Genomic DNA, 26,024 nt, shown 5'->3' on the forward strand with positions numbered 1-26,024 from the left:
AAACAAAGCAGATGGATAATGATTTGGATTTAGAATTGGGTAGGGAGAGGAGATTCAGTTAAATTACATTTGGCAAACTGCACAATGCTCTCATTGATCCAAAAACTGCTTGCTGACACAAATATTCCTTTCATTCACAATAATTGTCTTTGTGATTCTATCTAGTTATGAATTTGGTAATAGAACAATATGATCTGTAAAGAGTCAAAATTATAAGTAAAGAAATGATGATGCTAAAGGCATCATGAGTATACATATCCCCAAACCTTTTGGTGCTGGTGACCTGCAAGACATTATGTAAATGTAGAAAAAGAACATATATGACTACAAAGGAGGTGGGTCAGTTATACGGGGAGAATTAGAAGTAACAAATGGACAATACTTAAAGAACCAGAGGGAGGCCTCTAGTATGTTGGGTGGAAACACATGAGAAGTCATAGATAGACAAGAATCACACAGGGTAAGAAGTTGTAGAGAGGCGGTCTGCACTGGCAGAAGATACATTATTAAAATCACATATTCATAAAGTATCAATGTTGAAGCATACAATGATAAACTGCAAAATGTGAACTAGAAGTTTTCTTTGTTGTAATGAAAATGAACACCTTTGGGGTCAGCTGATGAATATAAGCCACACATCTTTTCCAGAGTTTTGGAGAGAGCTTTGGGTCCACAGAAGAATACACCAATGTTACTGCTGTAGTAAAGACAAAATCAAGAGAAGTGTTAGAAGAGCCAAGGCTAGCTCAGGGTTATAGGGTGAAGTAGGTGAGGTTTGTCTTCAAGTTTCTATTTCTCTTCTCTTCTACTTTCACCTAACTTTTAGGCTCCCTCTCCAGCCTAGACTTTCAACAATTATGCTCTGGGTTCCCTCTTGTCATTACAGAGAGGAAACTAATTTGATAAAAACCAATTCTTATTAAGGAATTATTGATTCAATGTGTGCTTCTTTCCAGGTTTATTTGCATTTTTAAAAGGATGAAATGAAAGAACAATACTTGATGTTGAAATGGAAAGAAAAGAGGCTAAAAAAATGCTGAAAGGAATAGATACTAATAGTGTAACTTGTACATCTGCATGGACAAAGTATTTTGTGTTACCAAAAATAGAAAGCTAGACCTAGTGAGTTGTGGAAACAAGAAGGCAGCAGCTATTGTCAGTTGTCCTGGGTAGAACATCAGCCTGGGACTCTCATACCTGTGGTTCAAGGATCCAATATCTAAAATCAGGAAGAAATAGGGCTTTGATGATGTTATAGATCAGCTTGCCATATTATTTTGTCAATAACCTTGAAGAAGAGAAAACTAGAGAGCAAGCTAAGGAAGACTTCATGGTGGATCACTGAAATTCTCAGAGTCTGGTATTCCTGGGTTGCACAGTGGTTATAATGCTGGGCTTGGAATCTCTGTCATCCTTAATCAGAAGGTCTCTCAACCCCTGTATGTGGTCACTTGCCAAATCTTGTCAATTTTACTTCTATGGCATTTCATATCCATTTTCTTCTCCTAACTCACATAGTTAAGGGTTAACACCCCTAGTTAGGTCCATTATTACCTCTTTCATGGACTATTACAGTTTCCTCCTAACTGGTTTCCGTGTTTCTATTCTCTTCAAATACAATTCACTCTCTTCCCCTAACCCCCCCCCCCCCGCCATGTTTCCCAGACACCAAACTGATATTCTTCAAGCATAGGTCTGACTATGTTACTCCCCTTATTCAGAATCTTCAGTGGTTATCTATTACAACTGGAATGGAATATAAACCCCTTGATTTGACATTTAAAACTCGTTGTAATCTGATTCCAACATATCTTTCCCAATGTGGATTACCACTCATCACTCACACTGTTTTATCCAAATTGGTTTTCTTTTATACATCTTATTCCACTTCCCCTTTCCATGCCCTTTGTACAGGCTGTCCCCACAGCATAGAATGCACTCCCTCTTTGCCTGTGACTCGGAGGGTCACCAGTCTCCTTTGAGACTCAATTCAAGCCCTGCCGACTACCTAAAACCTTTCTTCATCTTGAGTTTTTAATGCTACCCCCCATGAATTTCATATTTGCTTTGTGCATATTTTGTATTGACCGCTTGGTGTACAAAGGCATGCATATGCAGCCCTCATTACCTAATTGGTAATTCAAGCACTACTGTAGTGGTCCACCTGGCCCATGCTCTGTGTATACCCATGACTATACACATGTTATTTCACTCCTATGGAATATAAACTCTTTGAGGGCAAGGGCTATTTTGTTTTATTTCTCCAATGCCTAGGACAGTGCCTTCTACATAGGAGGAACTTAATAAATATTGACTGAATTAATGACTGAATAAATTAAAGTTGGAAACATTATCAATTATTGGAGAATGTTGAACAAATTTTGACATGAATATGATGGAATATTATTGTCCTGTAAGGACCAATAAATAAGGAAAAACTGAGAGAAACATGAGAATCCTTGCATGAAGTGACACAGTAAAGAAAGAAGAAAAAAGAATACTACACACAATGACTGCAACATATTCTAAAAGGCATCAAATTTGCTTGACAATGTTGGTTACAAACAATGAAAGCACTCACTCCCTTCTTTCTGTTAATAGTATCATTTACAAAAATGGAAACAAGCATTGTCAGTTGCAATCATTCTGTTAGGAGGTATTGCTTAGCTGTTTTTATATGGAAAAGTAGGGTTAATTCAGTTCTATTCTATGGCACACTCCAGTCCCATTCCCTAGCCTCTTTAGGCAAAAGGGAAGGAAGGGAGAAAGGGAAGAAAGACCACTGAGTGTAATTTCCTGCCTTAAGGAAACTCATCTCTAGAATAAAATATTTAATTCTACTTCCTTCCCTCTGTTGATTTTCTCCTCTATGTGTCTTGTTTGAACATAGTTGTTTTCATGTTGTCTCTACCATCAGACTGTGAGCCCCTTGAGAAGACTCAGCTTCCTTGTGGCCTTTGTATCCCCGGTGCTAGGCAGAGTAGGTACTTAATGTTTCTTGATTTGATTTAAGCTTTTTATTAAGCATCAGTTATGTTCTAGACACTGTGATAGACACAGAAAATGCAAAGAAAGGAATCAATTTTAAAAGTTATTTTTTGTGGGGTGGCACAGCTATGTGCCCTTGACCTATTTATTGAATATGACGATGCCTGAATCAGAGGTTGTGGGATATTTTGGAAGTGAAGCCTTTCTTGTATCTCCCAAATCATACCAGGCAAATTACTGTCCACTCTACTGATACAGAAGGCCACCCTATTAAAATACTTCTAGTTGCCTATGGGATTATAAAGTCTAATAATCACAATGTCCATATTTTAGCTCATCTCTGGGAATGTATGAAAACTTCACAGGGTTTTGATTCCTGTTACACAGCGATAGAGTTTTTGTGATTGATATTCATGGTACCTGCAAGATCCAGGCCAAAACACTATAGTCACTCAATAGCGAAAATTTTAGAACCCAGAGCAACTACTCAAATACAGCTCTTTATTATTGTAATAATTTACTTTTTGCAGGGAAGTACTTATAGCCCAATCCATTCCATTATATGTCTCAACACATTCTTCCTCATTTAACTGTATTCCAATTATTATTATGCCTCTGAGAGTCATTAATAAAAGGGACTACTTCCAGGACATGACATCTGTGACAGGAACTGATGGTTCAACACAATTTCCAACCCCGCTTTCAAAGGTACCTTGCAAAAGGTAATTACAGTAATTTATAATTACAGTACATTTAAACTAATTTCCTCTCTCAATTCTAACTGCTACTTGAAAAGTCCTCATACCCATGGCAAAATTCCAGAAAACTCTTTTTCCAAAAAAAAAAGATGCCCACTAACTCAGACAACTATTTGATTCAATAAAATTGTTCCAAGGTGTATATGGTCTCTGTGCCAATTCCTACTTTTTCTATGCTCAGATAGGATTTATAGGGATGAACTGGGCTAGAATAAGACACTTATTAAAAGGTACCATAACTTGAGGTAATTAGATATCTATGTAGATTAATATTTAGATAATAGTGTTACTCTCTCACAAGTTCCCAGATCCTTTCTTTGAGCAGCCATATTTAGACATTTGGGATAGTGTTAGGTGGGTAGACAAGTTTAGCTTTTAGTCCTCTGCCACTAGCCTTTGTATATACAGCATGCTAATGCAAGACCAGTGGTACCATAAGGGAAAGATGAAAAGAATCATAGAGTGTTCAATGTCTATGGAGAGTATAAGGCCAGTTGTGGCACCTGGAATACTAACACCATGAATCAGCCCAAAGTGAATGGTAGACTCATCCAACTGATCAGGAGCTCTCCTCATTGGCCCACTCCTGACATATGGTACCTCAGATAGAAGCTCTAAGTCTGCATGGTTCTATTACTGACTTTCAGCTCTAAAGGCAATGCCACTGATGGACATGCTTCTCCATATCTATAGCTGGGTGCTAGGACTGACTACCTTACTATGCAAAAGTAAAGACCATTTTGTGGTTTGTACTTGTAGCCACTATTTGCATAGCTTATGCCTCCTGGATTCGCTTAAAAATATTGGGGCAGCTAGGTGGCTTAGTGGCTAGAGTGTGAGACTCACAGTCAAAATAGGCCCAATTTTAATTTCTACCTTAGATACTTACTAGTTGTTTGATCCAGGGAAAGTCACAACCTCTCAGACTCAGTTTCCTCATCCAGAAAATGGAGATAGTAAAAGCATCTACCTCACAAAATTGTTGTGAGGATCAAATGAGATAACCCATATACTTTATAAACCCTAAAGCTTATATATACAATATACATATATACATGTATACATATATAAATGCTATTATATATAGTAGCTTATATGTAGTATAATATATAGTATAATAATTATATATAGTTTTTTTCAACCTATATTCATTTTTCAAAAGAGCTACATCGATTTCAAATGCTAGATACCAGTTTCATATATATGTCACTCATTTCATTCAGATCATTGGCCATTTCATAAGGGAGGCTTTCCTGATCTCACACTCTGTTTTGGTACCCACTTTCTCATCAAATTATTTTGTATCTGTTAAATTCTTACCTCTCCCTTCCCAACCCCTAACATAGAATATAAGATTCTTCAGGAGAGGACTGTTTTTAATTTTGTTTTTGTATCCTCAGTGTTTAGCATACTCAGTGCCATGCATGTCGGATGCTTAAAAATGAGTGGAGAACTGAAGTTACTTAAATTTCTTTCCTGTAGTTCATAACAAAATGATCACATTTTTTTTTTTTAGTGAGGCAATTGGGGTTAAGTGACTTGCCCAGGGTCACACAGCTAGTAAGTGTTAAGTGTCTGAGGCTGGATTTGAACTCAGGTACTCCTGACTCCAGGGCCGGTGCTCTATCCCTGAGCCACCTAGCTGCCCCTATAGGGTCAGCATTTTCTTTTCTGCCCCTAAATGATCACATTTAAGGCTATAGTTTATACTGTATAATGTATATATACCATCATCCAAAGACTATGGATGTTACATAGTATCAAAGAATAACAGAAGTTTTGATTTGGAAAGAACCTCAGTGACCGTCCAGGTCAATCAATACCCAAAAAGAATCCCTACAAAACAATTGCTGAGAAGTCATCATCTAGTCCCTCACTGAAGACCTTCAATGAGGGAGAACTTAGTACTTTCTGAGGCAGTCCCAGTCCTATGGATAGCTATAATTGTTAATATGTTTTTCCTAAAGTCTAATCTATACCTCTTTGTAATTTCTCCTTATTGTTCCTGATTCTGTCTCTGGGGCTAACTCTCTTCCACATGATTGACCTTCAGTTACTTGAAGTTATTTATCAAATCTCTTTTTCAGGCCAAGCATCTCCAGTTCCTTCAACTGATCCTGAAATAACATGTTCCCAAGGATCTTTGCCACACTAGTTTCCTTCCTATGGACACTCACCAGTTTATCAACTGACAAAAACCCAAGGTTTTTACTGTTTGGGTTTGGACACACTTATGACTGCAATGTTATACATGTATGTATTCTATATGTATTTATATATTTTTAGTTGGTCGAATTTTCTTAGATTGTAGAGTTTTCATAGAGATATTAGATAGTACTACTTGTCCATTACCACATAAATGTTCATTTAAAATTTTAATAATGACCAGGAAGATGTACATATAAATGTTGCTCCACAGTCTAGCTCTAACCTACTTTTCCCAATTTATTTCATAATCTCTCCTTCATGACCTCTTTATTCTAGCCAAACTGGAAAGGTAGCTTTTTCCTAACTTTGTTGCTCATGTGTCCATTTTTTTGGGTACATTTAAAAAGGTCATCCCCATCCTTGGAACAGAGCTCCAGAAAATTAAACACCTACTTTGTGCAAGGGTGTGGATTTCCTTCTATACTGAGGTTGAAAATTCAACCTTTTCCCATTTTTCTGGGACCAATGCTCATACCTAGGGGCAGCTAGGTGACATAGTGGATATAATATGGGACCTGGAGTCACCAAGACCTGAGTTCAAATCCTGTTAGTCACTTATTAGCTATATGACCTTAGGTGAATCCTTAGTTTCCTCATGGTTATAATAATTGAATTTACCTCATGAGGTTGTTGGGAGAATCAAATGAGATAACATATGCAAAGTGTTTTGTAAACCTTAAAGCACTATAGAAATGCTAGCTATTGATGATGATGACCTCCTTTACTTTTACCCTTCTATAGCATTTATGTTTTCCCATCGACAAATAACCATTTATGAATAAACATTGTGATTCATAAAGCAGAAAACCCTCCCAAAGCTGTCAAAGCACAGATGTGCTAGCTTCCCTTTTATGTGCCCATGGACAAGTACTACAGACCCTGAATAGAATTTAGTAAATGGTGGAAAATCCTCCTATAAAACATAATTACCCAAGATTACATAGAACTAAAAAAAAGAGGTTCCCAGTAAAAGAAATGGAGAAACAGGGTACATCATTCTTCAGTTTACAGTCTAAAGGCTGTAGTTCTGTGTGAATCCATAAGGCTCAGGAATAGAAACAGCATTATCGGCATTGATCCATCTAGTGCTGCTGACTTTGCTGAGAAGAGAACAAAATTTAAATGAGCTACAAAAGTACTTAAACCTGTTAAGAGCCTTGTCTTTGGAATTTAATAATAAAAAATGCTACCAACGAAAAAGAAAATTCAATTTTTCACTTCTACATTGGCTAAATATCTATCTTGTTCTCTGGGGGCTCTCCCTCCCGCCCCCAAACACTTCAGCCATGCGATGGACTGATGGGATTCAAAATATTGTATGTCAGGAGATTTAAATCCAGCAGATAAATGAGAGCACAGTAAACCCAGGAGTAATCCTACCACCTCCCTAGCTTCCTTGCTCCTACTGCCTTGAGCACCCTATCTTTAAATTGTATGTTTGTTTTTATGTGTTGGCTTTTATGCTTGGTAAGTTATATGCCTGGAAAGACAGACTCTAAGCCCCATTTAAAAAAAGAAATCAAATTACTCTATGCCCAGAGTGCATTCTGCAAATAAAATCAATAAATAGAAGCTTTCTCTTGGATTTATGGGGACTCAGAAAGAAGACACAAGGGCTACATACTCAAAGTTCATTTTTGAACTAGACAGTAGGCCCAATCTTGGGTTAATCTTTTCTGGGCAGAAATTTTTTTTACAACTAGAAACTCCCCCCCAATAATATGTCACATGGTTATACTGATAGAACACTTTCTTGGGGATTATTGTTGTTGTTAGTTGCTTTGATACAGTATTGAGGTCATTGTTCTTGTATTAACATATCTTTCTATTTGGACCTGCCATCACTCATTTCCAACTCCTTCTTATATACTCTTTCATTAATGCCTACAACTATACCTCAATAACATTCAATTATATTGTTGAACAGAACAAAGCAGTTTTTCAGGCCAAATTTATGTGACCCCCTCCTTCTTTGATAATTAAAGATTTGCCTAAATATTGACGAGACCCTTCTGAAGGCTGATTTCTGAACTCTCATCTTTATTTTATTCTTCCTTGTCCCTCTCCTCCTTCTCGTCTGTTAAAAGGCAGACCTAGGGGACAGGATGAAGCTTCTTTAATTATCCAGAAACACATAAAACAAAATCAAATATAATCATGTCCATATATTCTTTCTGCTTATTGCTCTTAGGTTTTGAGTTTATCACTCTTAGGGCAGTCATGTTGACAAGGCTTTAAATAATAGGACCAAATCTACTTTATATATGAATCTATTGTCCCCTGTCACAGTGAGTCAATGAACTGTATTACTTTTTTGGCTTCTAGTTGTATTCCAATGGACATATCTAGCAACTGGATAGTCATTACACTGTGCTGCCAACCCCTGTGCCCCACTTAGGTAGACACTTTCGGTGATATGAATTATTGGAGAGCTCTAGAATAGCTAAACATGATCTCTCTTAGCATGCTAGGTACCACCTAAGCCCAAAGTGTTTGTTCAACAAGTCGAGGAAAGAATTCCAGAACCAACAATCTAGAAATCCAACCTTTCTTACTGCAAGCAAAGTAAAACAGGATTGTGTATTGAGATCATGTTGTTGAGCTAGTATCCCCAGTCATGCTGGTAGATATAGCTAGGGGTTAGGTGATTTCAAAAAGAAAGGTGTTATGTAAAGATAATAAACATACTAATGAAAGCAAGACAGCTTCCCCAAGTTACAGTACAGTTTATCTGATATTGGAATATCACTTGATCATTTGAGTATTTTAAAAAGTTAATATCAATGAACCTGTAAGATATTTCAGTCAATAGAATTCCCATGTGCTATAATCTGAATGCTAAATAAAAAAACACACAATGTGGTATTAAAAGCACTATGCACATGTGCAAATGAGAAATGAAGGGTATGCATACAGGCAAATGTGAAACCAGATGGACACATTTACTCAAATTAACATGAAAGTATTTTTACATTCCTGAAAACAATGGGCAAGATAAAATTCATTCATACAATATGGTTCTAGTCAACTTCTAATTAAATGGCAGACATAGTTCTACATTTTCTTTTTATCTTTATATGTAAAGAAACTAATTTTATTCACTCTGATACACTTTAATTTTTTTCACCTTCTAAGCAAATCTTGAAAAAAACACACCACAATTTGTGGTGATATTTAAAAGCACAAAATCACATCTCAAGCAAGAATTCACACAGAGATTTCTGCTTTGAAGACTGTTCTTTAACTTCCTTTGGGATGAAATATTGCATGATTAATGTTGCCATTAATATTGTCCACTAGGTGGGGCCCTCAAATACTCAGCTGGATTTGTGACCTCACTGATTTGAGAATTCCCTTCAGCTAAAATAGATTGTAACCCATCCTTCTCACTCATGTCCAAGTCCTCCTAAAAGTCCAATACTGAGGATCTGTCTAATAGACTGGAGGCTTCCTCACTTTCTTCTGACTTTATAATGATATCAGTGAAAACAGCAAGGGATTATAGATAATCAGAAAGCTCCATCAGTACCCTCACAGGATAGGGCATTTGTTGTTTACAATGGAGTCCCCAAGGTGTGAAGATGGTGGTGGTGGTGGGGAAAGGATCTGCATTAAAATGAGGAGGTCATGGCTGAGAATATAGGCAGCTGCTGACACTATTACTTCATCATCAACATTTCAGGAATCAGTGCTTTCAGTGGTGTGGGGTACTACTCCAGTGATGGAAAGCAAGACCATTTCATGTCCTTGTTAACATTTTAATGAGAGGCAAGGCAGTGTGGTATTGTGGAGCATGTATTATACCTGGAGTCAGGAAGATAAAATCCCACCTCAGACACTTAGTAGCTGTGTGACCCTGGGCAAATTATAACCTCTTTGGGCTCATTTTCTTCATTTGTAAAACTAAGGGGCTGGATTCATCAAGGTCCCTTTCACTTCTCTATACGTGATCCTTTGAGTTTCTGAGCTGGACAAATTCATCAACTGGTACTAAGAGAAAGTTTATCACAAGAAGGTTTGTGAAGGTATTATTGAAGGAGAAAAGATGGAATAAAAAGTTATTTGTGGGGAAAAATCAATAAAAATAAAGAAGAAGCCAGCATAATACAAGAAAGTAAAACCTAAGCACACATATAGGAAACTTGAAAGTGGACCAAAAAAAATTTCACTGAGTGCCTGAAGTGGACTTCTGAAATTTAGGTGAGCTCTGTAAAGCCCTACACCTCAATTTAAAAATACACTCAGATAATTAATTGCATCCAAAATTATTGATTGCAATTCAAAACACCAAAAGATTAATGTCCATCTGTGTAGGGACTCCCTTCATTGAGATAGAGAGGAGCCCCCCTCACCCTTAGAGATGGCCTTCATGACTTGCTGTGTACAAAATAATGCATCCTCCCATGACCAAGTATCTGTTGAAGAGCCACTCCAAACTTCACCAGATTGGCCCTCCAACACCAGACCTGTATAGTCAGGCATTTCCAATTTGGTAGTCCTAACCAAGATTTGTGCTTCTTAAGTATAACCTTTAATGACCCAGAGTTGCTTACCTCCATGCCATGATGAGGCATCTGATTTATAGTTTAGTGGAGGTTCATCATCATAATTAATGATTAAAATAGCTGGATTATGTAACATAAACAATAGCTCTTTTAACCTCTGGACACTGGACAAGATGCTTTGCAACACTGATTAGAAGATAATACTATCCAATTATGTACTCTGTAGGTGGGAAAATGGATGATTGTTAATCTGTGAAAGAAAATCATATGTAATTTGGTGAAAATTGTTGCAGAAATACAGTAGCAGAGTACGTGCTTATTTAACCATAACAGCAGGTTCCCCTTATATGTGGGAGTCTTTAAGCAAAAGATGCTTAAAATCAAACTTTTAAAGGGGCAGATCTTTCTGTTCTTTTGTTCTCTTGTGTTTCTGGATTGCCACTACAATCCAAAATCAACACTATTGTTGAGTCATTTCAGTCACATCTGATTCTTTGAGACCTCATTTGGGGTTTTCTTGGCAAAGGGACTGGAGTGGCTTGCCATTTCCTTCCCCGGATCATTTTGTGGATGAGCAATGGAGGCAAGAGGGTTAAGTGATTTGCCTAGGGTCACACAGCTAGTAGGGGCCTGAGTCCAGATTTGAACACATGAAGATGAGTCTTCCTGATTCCAAAGCTAGTGTTCTATCCACTCTGTCACCTAACTGCCCCAAACTCAATACTATTCAGCTCTAAAGCTTTGGTCACCTATTATCAATGCCATTGCTTATTGACCTAACCAATTTCCTAAAATCTGTTAGGATCTAAAGGCTAAAGGACCTGCTAACCTACTTTCATCATTATTAGGCTCAATGCCACTGCCTGTTGTTCTAACTCACATCTTGAATTACTGCTGGGGTCTTAAGGATGAAGGCCCTAAATTAATGTTAGAAGATATATTTTTTTTAATATGCCAGGGAAGGAAATAGATAATCCTGGACAATGGCCCAGGTAGACAGCTTGGATTAGGTGAGTTACTGGGCTAAGATTCAAGCAAACACATATACACTGGGTTATCATGGAAGCACATGATATGGGTGTCAAAATGGGGATGCTGTGTAGCTATTAGAAGGTACCAAGAATAGAGTGGTTTTAAAGGAGGGGCTGGCCTGTGGCCATACATTTGGTCAAGGTTTTGCCTTGGATAATTCTTATAGGTTACTTAGAAGTCCATTTATTCCTTATAGGGATTGTTTTGGTTGTGGGTATTTATTCCTATGGACTTGCTATGTCAGTACTCTGTATCTCTTCAAGACATACAGAAAACTGGGGCAGCTAGGTAGAGCAATGGATAAAGCACCGACCTTGGATTCAGGAGAACCTGAGTTCAAATCCGGCCTTGGAGACTTGACACTTACTAGCTGTGTGACCCTGGGCAAGTCACTTAACCCTCATTGCCCCACCAAAAAAAAAAAAGACATACAGAAAAATGTTAGAATCCGCAGTGATATTGATCACTTAGAAGTCAGCAGAAATCAGGGAGAAAGCTAAGTTGGGGATGTGATTAAAGGAGGTTGTACTGGCAAGAATAGAAAACTCATATACACAGCTAGTATCTACAACATTAGCAAATTTAGTAGGACCACTTAATTTTCTCTTCAAAATGAATTCTTTTTGGGGCAGCTAGGTGGCGTAATACATAAAGCACCAGCCCTGGATTTAGGAGGACCTGAGTTCAAATCCAGCCTCAGACACTTGGCACTTAACTAGCTGTGTGAACTTGGGCAAGTCACTTAACCCTCATTGCCCCACCAAAAAAAAAAATTTCTTTTTTTTTTCAAAAACATGCCTAATATTTTCAGAATAAAAATGGTCATATGAAATTAAAGGCACAGTTTAATTTTGGGGATACAACTTTTTTTTTGGTCAGGCAATGAGGGTTAAATGACTTGTCCAGGGTCACACAGCTAGTAAATGTCAAATGTCTGAGATTGGATTTGAACTCAGGTCATTCTGAATCCAGGGCCAGTGCTTTATCCACTGCGCCACCAAGCTGCCCCTTTGGGTATACAATTTAAGTTAGCCAGAGAAAATATAAATTTCAGTTTTTCAAGAACCATATGAAGAGATGGAAATTTTGAAAGATGACATCACAGATTATTTTTGAACTAGACATTAACCTTTGAGATTATAATGATGCAAAAATACTATGCATGCAGTAGATATTGAACAAATCCTTGTTGAATGAATGAATCAAAGAATGAAAAATAAAATGGTACCAAAAACAGTGACTCTTGTATTTGAGTTGAGAGGTAATGATGGAATACTGAACTGTCCTAAACAGATGGTGTCAGTCTGTTATTCTGCATGACTCCTCTAAAATAGAAGACATTTTTAAAGAAAAAGATATTTTATTTGAATTGAATGAATTTATTTCTATTGAATGAAAAAAGCCTATACTTCATATTTCAAAATGCTTTATGATAATTAATTACTCAGAATTCTACCCTCTCTTAAGGCTTGGTAAAGTGTTAGTAGGCATGTTTGAAGTAGCAAGGTTTAAACAATGTTTAAAGTAAAAAAGGAAAGAAATTAATACAATCAGAGATCACTTTGTCTGAATTAAAATAAACAATTATAGTCACAAATTAAATGAGATAAGTGGATATGATAAAAATATGTTTCTTGATCTTTTTCTTTTCTTGGGATCCATTCTGCCTGCTTTTATAAACATTTGTCAAAAGCATGAAAAACATGAGAAAGCTTACCAAAGTTCAATTCAATTTCAGTTATTGTAAAGGGAACCTACTTCTATGGGTGACAGTACATTGTTGTTCAGTCATTTTCAGTCATGTCTGACTGTGCCCCCATTTGGGGTTTTCTTGGCAAAGATACTGAAGTGATTTGCCATTTCCTTCTCCAGTTCATTTACAGATGAGAAAACTGAGGCAAATAGGATTAACTGACTTACCCAGGGTCACATAGCTAATAAGTGTCTGAGGACAGATTTGAACTTGGGAAAAGATGGGCCTTCCTGACTACAGACCCAGCACTCTATCCACTGTGCCATCTAGCTGACCTGAAAATATATTAATAGATGTCAATACATTGAGTAAGTTGTGGTAATTCAGAGCTTGATAAGAATTCAGAGTTCATCTTGTTCAACTGTTTTTTTTTTTTTTTTTACAGATAAGGAAACTGATTCCAGGAGAGGTGATAGACCTTATCCAATGCCATGTAGCTGGAGTAAACCCTGGACTCTTCCTGCCACCCGAGGGCCCTCTCTGAGTCACCATGCCAAATTCTGAGGTATGTGTGTGGGTTCATTGTTCAAAGTATTGAGAGTTATTTCCTGAGGATTTCTATCATCTAGCAATGTGTAAGCTGCCTTGTGGATATTAGTGTGGGCATGTCAGTAAATTGACTATATTTTTTTAATATATAGCCTTAGAGTGTGCTGAAATGTTTTTTATTATACTTCTATTTTCATATTGAAGCCTTAATAATTACAAAAATTAATTACAAACAAAAACAAAAGTATAAGCTGTCATATTTCCTCTTTTCAGCCTTTCATCTATTTTTAATTTTTCCTTCCTCTTTCCTTATTTGTATTCATTTTGATGTCCATCAATTTGTTTCCCTATTACTGTTATTTTTGCAATTTTCTGCTTCTTTTTGTAGCTAGCACTTTTCTCTTTGATCTGCTTCCCTTCAAGCTTTTTTTTTTTTTTTTGGTGCTGGTTTTCATCTTCTAAAAAAAAGTGTTTTCTCTCCTTTTTTCCTTTATTCTTTTTATTTAACTCTTTCTTCTGGGAGCAAGAGTAAGCCACAGCTTTGAGTGAACAGGTAAATGTTTTTAAAAGAGTAAGTCAAAAGGATTCTTAGCTTTCTGGTGATGAATAGAAATGGTGGAGATTCTCACTTCAAAGGCCCTCAAGAACAAAGGATTTTTTCTTAGACCACTAACAAATCCACCAATTCCTACTGACCTATCTCTGCCAATAGAGATGAGCTAATGACAGAACAGACCTGTCTTGCAAGAGTAGCCAAGTATGCTTGGGAACAAACATATCCTTGACATAATAAGAAAAAAATACAGTTTATCTCTTTAATAACCATCTTGAGGAAAATTAATGTGACTTTGTCCTTTGTGCAGAACAGTAATTGGATTGTGTGTTTCATTTATATCTGGACAAAGGCCAGGATATTGAAATACTTCTAAATATTAGATTTTCTCTTTTAAAAATTAGATTTTATTGGCATTCTCTTTCCGAGATTTCTTCATTAAAAGCTTCATTAAACATAAATCTTCTTTTTACAAAGCAGAAAACAAAATTATTTTAAAGGGGTCATTGTCTTTCTGAAGGGTGATGCTTAGCTGTCTCATTGGTGAGATGACTTTTCCCAGAGCTCTGGTATTCCAGGGATAAAACAACAATTGACTTTTGCCTACATGTGTCTATTATTCATTATACTGGCACTTGAAATTGTCTAGTAAGCAACAGAGGTCTAAATTCAAAGGTTAAAATTTTTAAAAAATCTTAATCCTTTTTCTTGGGGCTAGGAAATACTCCATAGTGAAAGCATTAAGTGAAATTCAAACCCTGGGGCCTCCATCTGTTTTGGAAGATACCAAGACCTTTTTTAAGAAGCTGAGGAAGTTTACATAGCTATTGGCTGACAGGCACTCAGTTCCATTAGAGTTTGTGAAAGGGCAAACAGACCTTTCTGGCTAAAATGGTAGTTAAGAGGGGGAGAAATAAGATGACTACAGCAGGGTGAAAGTTTCAGCCAAGTTTGTAGGAACAGGAAAGAATAATTAGAAACAGACACAAAGGGACAAGATAGATAAATGAAGAGATCAACTGTTTAGTCTCTGGAATACCAAGCTCAGGTAAAAGACCACACCTTTGAGACTACTGAGTACCATTCAGGCCCTGACATTTTCTAACTTTATAACTTTGGGCAAGTCACTTAATCTCTGAGACTCAGTTTCCTCTTTTGTGAAATGCGGATGACATAGGCTTTTCATACAATTATAGGGCTATTATGAGCCTCAAATAAAACAATATATAAAGCATACTTTGCAAACCTTAAGTCATTATGTAAATATGAGCTAAAATGATTATTCAGTAAGACTTTAAAAATAATCCTTTTCATAAGGGGGGAATATATTTTAAATGTTTTACATAATTGCACATGTATAACCTATATCTGATTGCTTACTGCTTCAGGGATGGGGGAGGGGTGGGAAGGAAGGAGGGATAGAATTTAGAACTTAAAAGTTTAAATAAAAATGTTTATTATATATATGTATATATATACCATGTATATATTTGTGTGTGTACTTGTATATATGTGTGTGTATATATATAGATATATACACTGTATATATCTATATATGTACTGTGTATATATGTACACCATGTATGTCTATCTACCCATCTATCTATCTATCTATCTATCTATCTATCTATCTATCTATCTATCTATCTATCTATCTAAAACATTTTCACATTCTGGAGAGCAATTTGGAACTATTTCCAGAGGGCCATAATACTGTGCATACCCTTTGATCCAGCAATTCCACTCCTAGTCTATATCCCAAAGGCATCCAAAAAAAGGGGAAATGAACCTATTTGTACAAAAATATTTATAGCAGTTTTTTTTTTGTGGTGGCTAAGAATTAGAAATTGAAGGAATGACCATCAATTGAGGAATGTCTTAACAAGCTCTGGTATATGATTGTAATGGAATATTAGTGTGCTATGACAAGATATGACAAGCAAACTGATTTCAGAAAATCCTGGAAAGACTAACATGAACTGATGCAGAGTGAAGTGAACAGAACCAGGAGGATATTGTCCACAGTAAGAGAAATATTGTTGGATGAAGAAATGTGAATGACAGCTATTCTCAGCAATATAATGATCCAAGACAATCCCAAAAGACTGATGATGAAACATACTATCCATCTCTATAGAAAGAACTAATATTGTTTGAATACAGACTGAAGCATGCTATTTTTCACTTCTTTCATCTTTTTTCTTTTATTTAAGCCTTCTTGTGCAAAATGACTAATATGGTAATGTTTTAAGTAATTGCACATGTATAACCTATATCTGATTGCTTACTGACTCAGGGAGAGGGATAGAATTTGAACTCAAAATTTAAAATAAAAATGTAAAAAAATTCCAGTTTTCATGTGCTTACTATTAAAGCTAACACAACATTTTAAAGCTAATAGGAGCTATACAGTAAGTATCAACTCTTTGTTATCCAAGTCATTGGTTAGGAGGAGAAGTACATTTAATTCTAAATAGTAAATTATTTCAAAAATATATATTTGGCTTTTAAATGCACTTTTATATTTCTAACTGAAAATCTGAGGTTCTAGGACTTTACTTCAGGCAAAATAATGGAGCTGAACCATAAAGATCTTATCCAGGAGAGGTTAGAACTCTTAATGCCTTCTCCACGTTATCCTTCTGCTCCTCTTTCCTGTTGTCTATTGCTGAAGTTAGACAAAATTGCATCTTGGCAACCATAAAAAACCAAAAACCTGGCCAGGACTCATACTCCATCACATGTATCTCTGTATCTCTCTCTCTCTCTCTCTCTCTCTCTCTCTCTCTCTCTCTCTCTCCCCTTCCTTCCTTCCTCCCTCCTCCTCTGCTCTTTAGGTTTCTGGTTCACACCTTTCCTGGGCAGAAAGATAATTAAATGTTTTTGTTTTAAGAGTCTTTCCGACCATGCTGCAGGCTGCATGTAAGATAAGTTAGCAGAGATAATGTAAGATGTCAATAAGCAACATTTCTAAGAGGTGTAGGTGATAATAGCAACATGAATTTTTTCTTTCTTTCTTTTTTTTTTTTTAGTGAGGCAATTGGGGTTAAGTGACTTGCCCAGGGTCACATATTAGTAAGTGTTAAGTATCTGAGGCCGGATTTGAACTCAGGTACTCCTGACTCCAGGGCCGGTGCTCTATCTACTGTGCCACCTAGCTGCCCCTCAACATGAATTTTAAGCCAAGATTTTTATGTGGAAAAAAGAAAAAAGTCAAAAGCCTATAGTATCAAAAACCCACTCATGGATAATTGAGAGATGACTATAAAATGCTTTTGCGATTGACTTTTTTTTCTGACTAAAAGTTGAAAATTATAAAAGTAGAAGCCAGCTGAACCATCATAAAGTGGCATTATTATGCTAGTTTTTTCCACTCCTATTCATTCTATAGAAACTACATACTAAACAACCATTGCACAGTTAGAATCTATTTATCTTCCCTCCAAGATGCCCCCTGTGCCCATCTTCCTCATTGCTTGTCAGCACCATCACCTCTGTTCTTCCACATCAGCAACCTCTGAGTAATCTTCCACTTATTTCTGTCCCTTACTAACACCTGATTAACTATAAATTCTGACACTGATTCTCCACATCTCCTTTATCAGCCCCCTTTCAACTCTATTCCCACTGTGATTGCATTAGGCCGGTTAACTTACTTGAGAGCTCTCAACTGAAGAATCACAAATCCTATTTGGACAAATTTCCCACTTTAACCACCGTTCCCCTATAGTGCATCATCATCACAACTACTAAAATGGTCTTTTTAACCTATTACTTTGGCCAGACTCACCTCTGCCCCTCAAAGGTTGAAGAAGCTTTAAGGCTTAACTTGCCTTGATATAACAAGCCCTGAGTGTGTTTCCTGATCTGTAAAATGTGGGGCTCTGAGGAAAGGACATTCAAAATTCTTTTCAGTAATAAATCCCATATCTATTAATATCTTCCCCTTTCCCATTGGATACTTCTCTTTCTCACTGTAGCCTAGATTCTACCCTGTGCCTCTATTTTATTAGCATACCTATTCAAGGGTTTTTTTATTGCTGTATTTCTGCCTAGTTTTTTGATATCCTCTCCTTGTCCCTTCACAACTATCCGATCCATTTCTCATCCATCATGAAATCTAAAGAATGATTGAAATTCTTCGTGAGACTTTCCTAAATTAATTAAGAAAAAAAATGACTGCTTTCCTCTGCCCTGAATTCTTAAGATGCTTTTCAGCTTTTAAAACAAAAGACTGTCCATTTTGGACATGGTGCTATCAAGCTTCTTTTTTCCTGTTCATCTGGTTCAAATGCTGCCTCTGGTATTTCCTATCTGACTTTAGAAAAGTCACCAAATCGGGGCAGCTAGGTGTTGCAGTGGATAGAGCACTGGCCTTGGAGTCGGGAGTACTTGAGTTCAAATCCAGCCTCAGACACTTAACACTTACTAGCTGTGTGACCCTGGGCAAGTCACTTAACCCCAATTGCCTCACTAAAAACAAAACAAAAAAAAAAAGAAAAGTCACCAAATCTCCCTCAGTTTCATTTTCCTACCTTGAAAAAAGATAAGGTTGGACCAGATGGCTTCCGGGGTCTCTTCCAGCTCTATGATCCTATGGTCCTTTGAACTATATATTAATACACTCATTAAATTAACTTTTCATTGACTTATGGGATAGTGTATCATGCACTCATGTATAACCTTAATGGTTTTAAATTAGCAATGGAATATCATACTGTAGAAAGGGGTTAATATCAACGGGTCTCTGACAGGATCTGGTTGTCTCTTTGAATTGCACCTACCATAACATCACACACAATTAAGACATTTAATAAATACTGGATAATGATGATGGTGGTGGTGGTATTGATGATGACAATTACAATAATATGGTAAAACCTGTAGCAAAACCTTTAATCATTTCTTTGGAAAGTACTACATAATTGCCTGCCAGTCTGTTTGCTCTGGAAAGGGATTTTCCCCCTTTGCTATATCATTAAAGGTCTGGCCATATGTTTGATTATGAAAACTAGTTAATTTCTTAGAGCAATTGGGATCTTCAGAGTACAATACTTTTATTTTTCAACGTTTTGTTTTGTTTTGTTTTTGTTTTGGTGAGGCAATTGGAGTTAAGTGACTTGCCCAGGGTCACACAGCTAGTAAACATTAAGTATAGTTTTCAACATTTTTTTTGTTTGTACAATACTTTTATTAAAAATAACACAACAGCTTACCCAATAAAACACACTGCTCAAACAATAGTTACTGAGCTGAGAGTGCCAAATGAAGACCTATAGTTTATTGTTTGATATTAAGACTTTTTAAGCAAGATGCCCCAGTTATGTTTTCAACCCAACAAAACTGAATTCTCCAGTTGAATATTTAAGGAACAATTGTATTCACTGGTGAATTCTTTAAGGTATGTGCAGAATTAGAAATATCTTTAAGCTGAGGGTGTTTGAAAAATTGCAATTTGGACTGATACAGAGGGAAGAATTTTGAGCTGCTCAAAAGAGTTTGGTAAATATAAATGTTTTGATACCTTTAACTCTGACATTTTCTAATAAATATGCAATACTTACTCTCCAAGGTGAAAACTCTTGTTTAGAAATATTGACATGTATTAGACAATTAATATACAGTGGCTGTCAACTTCAGGAGCAATGTAGATTTGTCCAGAGAATCCAGGGATGCAAAGTCAGTGAATTCGCCTTACCTAGGGTGGTTGTAAGCCAGCTGTCTGAACTCATTGTTCCAGTTAGGTCTTCCATAGAATGTCTTCTGCTTTAGACCAGTAATCACATCAGTGTTTTCATCCCAATGTAAAGCTATATGGGCAGCCTAAAGTAAAAATCATAGCATGATATTATTATTTAGATGAACAATGACAGGTGCCTGCTCCTAAGTATGAAGTTAGAGAACTCTTGATTTAATGCATTTCATGGGATCATAGACCTCAGACACCACTGAACCCAACCCTTTTATTTTTTGAGTCAAGGAAATTGAGGCCTAGGGATATTAAGTGACTTGTCCAGGGTTACAGATGTACAGAAGGTGCATTTCAGAAATAGAATTTGAACATAGGTCCTTGGATGACGTATCCAGTACCCCTTCTATTGTACTGTTTCCACATGAGATTTAAAAAAAATCTGATTATTTTTAGGCGTTCTCACAGTGGGGAAAACAATCAGAGCTGAGGGAAGTACACATAAATTTTTCACTGTTAAATGGCTCAAATGAGTGTTCTATGTTGTCTGTTTCTATTTCCTCACAGTCTGTTCCCTCAACTCCTTTCAGTCTAATTCCTACCCCAATCACTACTGAGGCTGCATACTTCTAATCAACATATATGAACAGACCTGTTTGTGTGATTGACTTCTATAAATCATTGTACATTGTTGACCACTCTTTTCTTCTTGAAACTCACTCTCATGATACCGTTATCCTTGTTCTTGTCCTATATCTCTTCTATCTCTTCTTGTTTCCTTCTGATCTCTAAATATGAGTATTCTCCAAGGTTTCCTCATGGACTACCTGATCTTCTTCTCTCAATAGACTTCCTCCTTTGGAAATTCCATCTATTATAGCTGCAACTATCATAAACATGTCCTCCAAAGATTTCTTTCTAGATTAGATAGCCCTCTCAACCTCTATTCCCGTATCTCTACATGCTGGATATTTGCCCTTAATTATCTCATTTTCAGCTCAAATCCATCATATGTCTAAAATGGAAATCATCTTTTCCCCCTCAAAGCCAACTTTCTTTCTTGACTTAACTTTTTCTGTCAGTGCCCTCAGTCATTCAAGTTTGAAACTTGAGAGTGATCTTTGACCCTTTTCTCTTCTTCATCACGCTGATTCAGTAATCAAGTGACTGAGTCTGTGTGATGCTTCTGTTTTAATATTTCTTATGCCCATCATCTTTCTATTCCAACTGACACCATCTTGGTTCAATTTCTCTTCACCTTGTGCCTGTGGGTTCCTAAGTGATGATCTTCCTCCAATTTCTTCCTCCACCAACCTGTTCTTTATACTGTCACTCAGCAAACCTTCCTTAAACATTACTTTCATCATATTATTACCATGTGTAAAACCTTCAACATAACTCCACTGTGGCAAGGCAAAGGCCAAATACTTGTTTTTGACCTTCAAGATCTACTCTTCAACTTCTTCCTCCAAATTTATCACTAATAATTCTCCTATATAAGTTTTTGTTCCAGTTAGATTGGTTTTCTCTGTTCTTCCAGAGACTCAGCTTGTACACTCTTGCACACACAATTCTCCTTGTTAAATATTTCTCTATTCCAGACCTCTCCTGTGAATACTATTCATTTTAAAGATTCTGCTCAATACTTGTCTTCCATGTAAAAGTTTCCCTGATCAGTCTAGCTCATAAGGTTTTCCTCCTTTTAATCTATATCATGCTCACTTGGCACTTGTATCTTGCCAGTGTCATGGAGAATTCCCTGTATAAAATCCAGATAGACAAGGGATTTCCCATTGACAGAAATGTTCTACAGATGCTTCTGATTTCAGAGGACATTATGGTGATTGTACCATTGTCGTGCAAATGAGAATAGCCTAGCCTTCTAAAAAGGAAAAAAAATGAGTATTTCCTAAATTATAGCATATAGTTATAAAATAAATGTGATATTATTTAAATAAATATTATCTATATAAATCCCATGAATACAATGGTATTTGTATTTGTTGATTGTTTTTGTTGATCAGTACTTATATCTGAAATATGCAGATGGGCCTGGAATTGAGTGGGAGGAGGTTGAAATGGAGTACATTTGTAAAATTGTGCAGTGATTTTGAAGATGCTGAACCTCTTGTTTTTCTTTTTAACAATAATCTCAGATAAATCACAGAAGACAGTTAACAAATATTTTAAGTGCTTTCTGTAGGCCAAGCATATGCTCTTTGTGAATAAGGATTATTTCATTCATTTTATTTATATTTCTATCACCTAGCACAGTACCTAACACTTAGCAATTAAGTACTTAACAAGCACTTGATTGATACAAATAAATGCAAAATGGGCTCTGCCCTCAAGGAGCTTACATTTGAATGAAGGCAACTTGCAAATATATGTATTCATCATACTTTGGGAATAGAAGGAAGATAACCTTAGAGAGGCAGGCTCTAGAAGTTCATAAACAAAAACAAATACAAAAACAATGGAGAGGTTCATGCTGGGCATAGTAAGATTGCAACAGGCTAGCAACAGTATTTTTCTTTTCTTTTTTGTTTGTTTGATTTTTTGCGGGGCAATGAGGGTTAAGTGACTTGCCCAGGGTCACACAGCTAATAAGTATCAAGAGTCTGAGGCAGGATTTGAACTCAGGTCCTCCTAAATCCAAGGCCAGTGCTTTATCCACTGCACCACCTAGCTACCCCAGCAACAGTATTTTTCATATGAGAAACGGTTTAAAAACATCATCTAAATATAAATATATACATATTTATATCCAAATGTAAATATATATTTATATCCGGATACAAAAAAGCCAAATTCTCAAAACGAAGTTAATTCAGCTTTACTTCAATATAGCAAATAAGCTTTTGCAGTTCAGCAAAGACAGTTGATTGTGGTGTCAAGAAATCAAAATAAGGACTTTGATCACGTAATTGAGAATTAGGGATAAAGGATTTACAGTTTCAATGTCTCATCAATAAACCAATAAGCATTTGCACTTGTATACATGCAATATTAAAAGAATCAGAGGAGGTCTCCAGAATGTCTGGTGGATCTATAGATTTGTGGAGGAGGCAGACAAGAATTGCATAGTATGAGAATGTATGAATGAATTGTAATTTGCATTTCTCTAGTGAGTACCCATGCCAACAAACTAAATGACCGATGAAATCCATTGATATGTATGACGTTCCGTTTTTTTTTTTTGGGGGGTGTATATATTTCCAACTCATTTTAAAAAATTACTCAATTAAAAAAAAATTACTGAAGGACAGAATCATGCCATTCCTCATGATATCTAGTGAAATGATTTGTTTGTGGTAGGTCCTCAATAAACACCAGAAATTTGCTTGAATTGTTTAAAAAAAGGAAGAGAAAATTTGAGATGTAGATAAGAGTTGTATTTTGTAATGAATAGTTGCATTTAGTCAAACATTTGTTTTTTTTATTTTATTTTTTTGACTAAAGCAAAAACAAGGACTATTTTTATTTTTATATCTACAACATTAAGCTCAGTGCCTAGAACATAGTAAATGTATAATAAATGCTTGTTGACAGACTGACTGAATTGACTATATGACTTAGCTAGCTCATCAATTGAATCAAAATGTCCAATTTAGCTTTACAAGCAGATATATGCCCAATGTGTGTGTGTATCTGTATACACAATATACATATGTGTATATGTATGTATTTATGTATGCATACACACACACACATATACATATATATATATTTAATTTAAGGGCAATTGTAAAGTATGTTTATTTTTTATTTATTTTTTTAGTGAGGCAATTGGGGTTAAGTGACTTGCCCAGGGTCACACAGCTAGTAAGTGTTAAGTGTCTGAGGCCGGATTTGAACTCAGGTACTCCTGACTCCAGGGCTGGTGCTTTAAGTATGTTTATTTTTAAAATGTTCAGTGAATGAATTAATTCTGCGGATTGATAATTTTCAAAACCTTTGCAAGACTTTTGTATAATTCTGGTTTGTTACTGACAAGTCAATAAAAAGGTTGTACTCAAGTTAAATAATTTGTTATTTGTAAGATGTCCACTTAATTCATGGTTGTTTGACTTAATAAAACCTGTTTCCATCCTGTCTACTCTGCCCCAACTCTGTGTCAACTTAAGTTACCTCCAATTTCTCAAGAAGGAAAATGATCAAAACTTAATTATTTTAATTCACGAGTATGCAGAAAACAAACATTTATCATACAGCCATATTATACTTTTGCAAGGACTCTAGCAGCAGTGGCAAAAGATTAAGCAATGAGAAGCTGTCATGGTTCCAAAATAGCTGCTACTGTTAGACAGAAGATCAATGTATTTAACTCCTAACATCAATCAGTTACAGATGTAGAAAGGTAAGGTATTGAAGCGACTGAATTTCTAACCTGTACATTGAGGGTAGCTGGGTAAGGGGAAGTCAGCAATAATTAATGGTGAGAATTCCATCAATCCAACCCATGCCTACACCAAGAATTGCCATTGTATTTTATCAATGAACAGAAATGAATAGTTCAACTACTGTTTTGTGGCAGTGTATTAATTTAACATCAAAGTCTTGTCATCATATTATGAAATGTTTAGGATCACTATTATAGAGCATAAAGACCAAAGTCATGTCTGTATTAGCCTCTACCAGTAACAGCTCTTATCTAAGCACGAGCTGTTATTATATGAGAGGCAGCCTGGTATGCTGGAACTAGCAATATACTTAAAGTCAAAAGGACAGATTTTAGTTCCAGCTCCTCTACTTAGTCACTGTGTGAGCTTAGGAAGGTTTCTTTCCCTCTCTGGGTCTTATCCCTTATCTATAAAATAAGATGAATAGTATTTATACTGCCTATCTCATAGGGGCTTTGTGAAAATCAAATGAGTTAATTATGTATGTAAAGCAATGACTATGTAATTATAAAGAACTCTACAAATATGAAGGAGCTACATTATTGATCAAAAATCCCATTTATTCACATGCCACTTAAATGAAGGAGAAAAACTGTTTAGAAAATGTGGTTAACATTATTTAACTCATCTAGAAGTGTGAAATTTGGCTTCCAATGAAATCTAACTTCAACATAATGCCAAGGAATCAAGATATTTAACTAGTGTTGCAAACAGACCATAAAAATTCATTTAGCTGTAGACCAGCAAGCAAACCCTTATTCATTTGCAGAAGCATAGAGCCAAATTAAAGTGTTGCTCTGTGGGGCCAAACCAAGAGAGAGATGGAGAATCCATTTGCAAATGCAGTTATTAATGCAAATCTCCTTGGGTCTAATACACTTTACTTTGAAGTAAATATCAATACCACCTGCTGCAAAATACTGGTTGGAACGGCACAATCCATAACCTAATAATTGGTTCATTGATAAGTCCCATTTAAAGAGAAAAAAAAAGCAAAGGTTTATGATATAATATTCATCATTCAGTATTACCAACACTAAAAGACCATTATTGATATAAAACCTCATATCATCTTTTGGCATCTATTTGGTTTAGTAAACATCAAGACCTAGCACTTTACAAATATGTACAACACAGAGTTTGCTTTCCTTTTTTTTTTTTTTAAGATTTTTAACTCACACGATTTATAAGAATACCTAGAGAGAATCCTCAATAGTCTATTCAATTAATTGAGCATTTTTAATTATTCTCTGTTGAAGCTCTCATGGTTTGCAATCCATATCTTTGAAGGTAAATCTTTGGGAGTTTCCTATTGAAATCTGTACAGTTAGCTCCCAGTACACTGCTATGCCCCCAAAAGATGCTTAAGAAATCAGCAACAGTCCATTAGGAATGTAGGTCCAGTGTTTCTTCAAGTGAACAATGTAGCTTCACGTGACAAATTTGATCCTGTGTTTCCAAATTTGCTACCACTTTCCATTAACCATTAGTTCTGCGCCCCCTCCCCCCGCCCCGGGAGTGTGTTTTCTGTAATCTTCCTTTACTTTTGCTATTTCTAAGCAATGTGAGTTATAAACTTTAGAATTTTCATAGTTCCAGTGAGTTTCTGTATGTACCTATCCTCTATTTCTCTCTTCCTTTTAAAA

At 36.1% G+C, this 26,024-nt stretch overlaps 1 protein-coding gene across 1 annotated transcript in view; it reads right to left on the reverse strand.

Moving 5' to 3' along the window:
* Window positions 1-570: 570 nt before the first annotated feature.
* NOX3 (NADPH oxidase 3) overlaps window positions 571-26,024 on the reverse strand; it is a 98,119-nt gene continuing 72,665 nt past the window's right edge. The window contains exons 12-13 of the mRNA XM_043963256.1: window positions 19,985-20,109; window positions 571-697 (exon numbers count right to left, since the gene is read on the reverse strand). Of these exons, the coding sequence (XP_043819191.1) occupies window positions 571-697; window positions 19,985-20,109 (252 nt within the window). The remainder of the gene's footprint in view (window positions 698-19,984; window positions 20,110-26,024) is intronic.

The sequence above is a fragment of the Dromiciops gliroides genome, chromosome 4, assembly GCF_019393635.1.
Source record: "Dromiciops gliroides isolate mDroGli1 chromosome 4, mDroGli1.pri, whole genome shotgun sequence".
In the NCBI taxonomy this organism is placed as follows: Eukaryota; Metazoa; Chordata; class Mammalia; order Microbiotheria; family Microbiotheriidae; genus Dromiciops; species Dromiciops gliroides.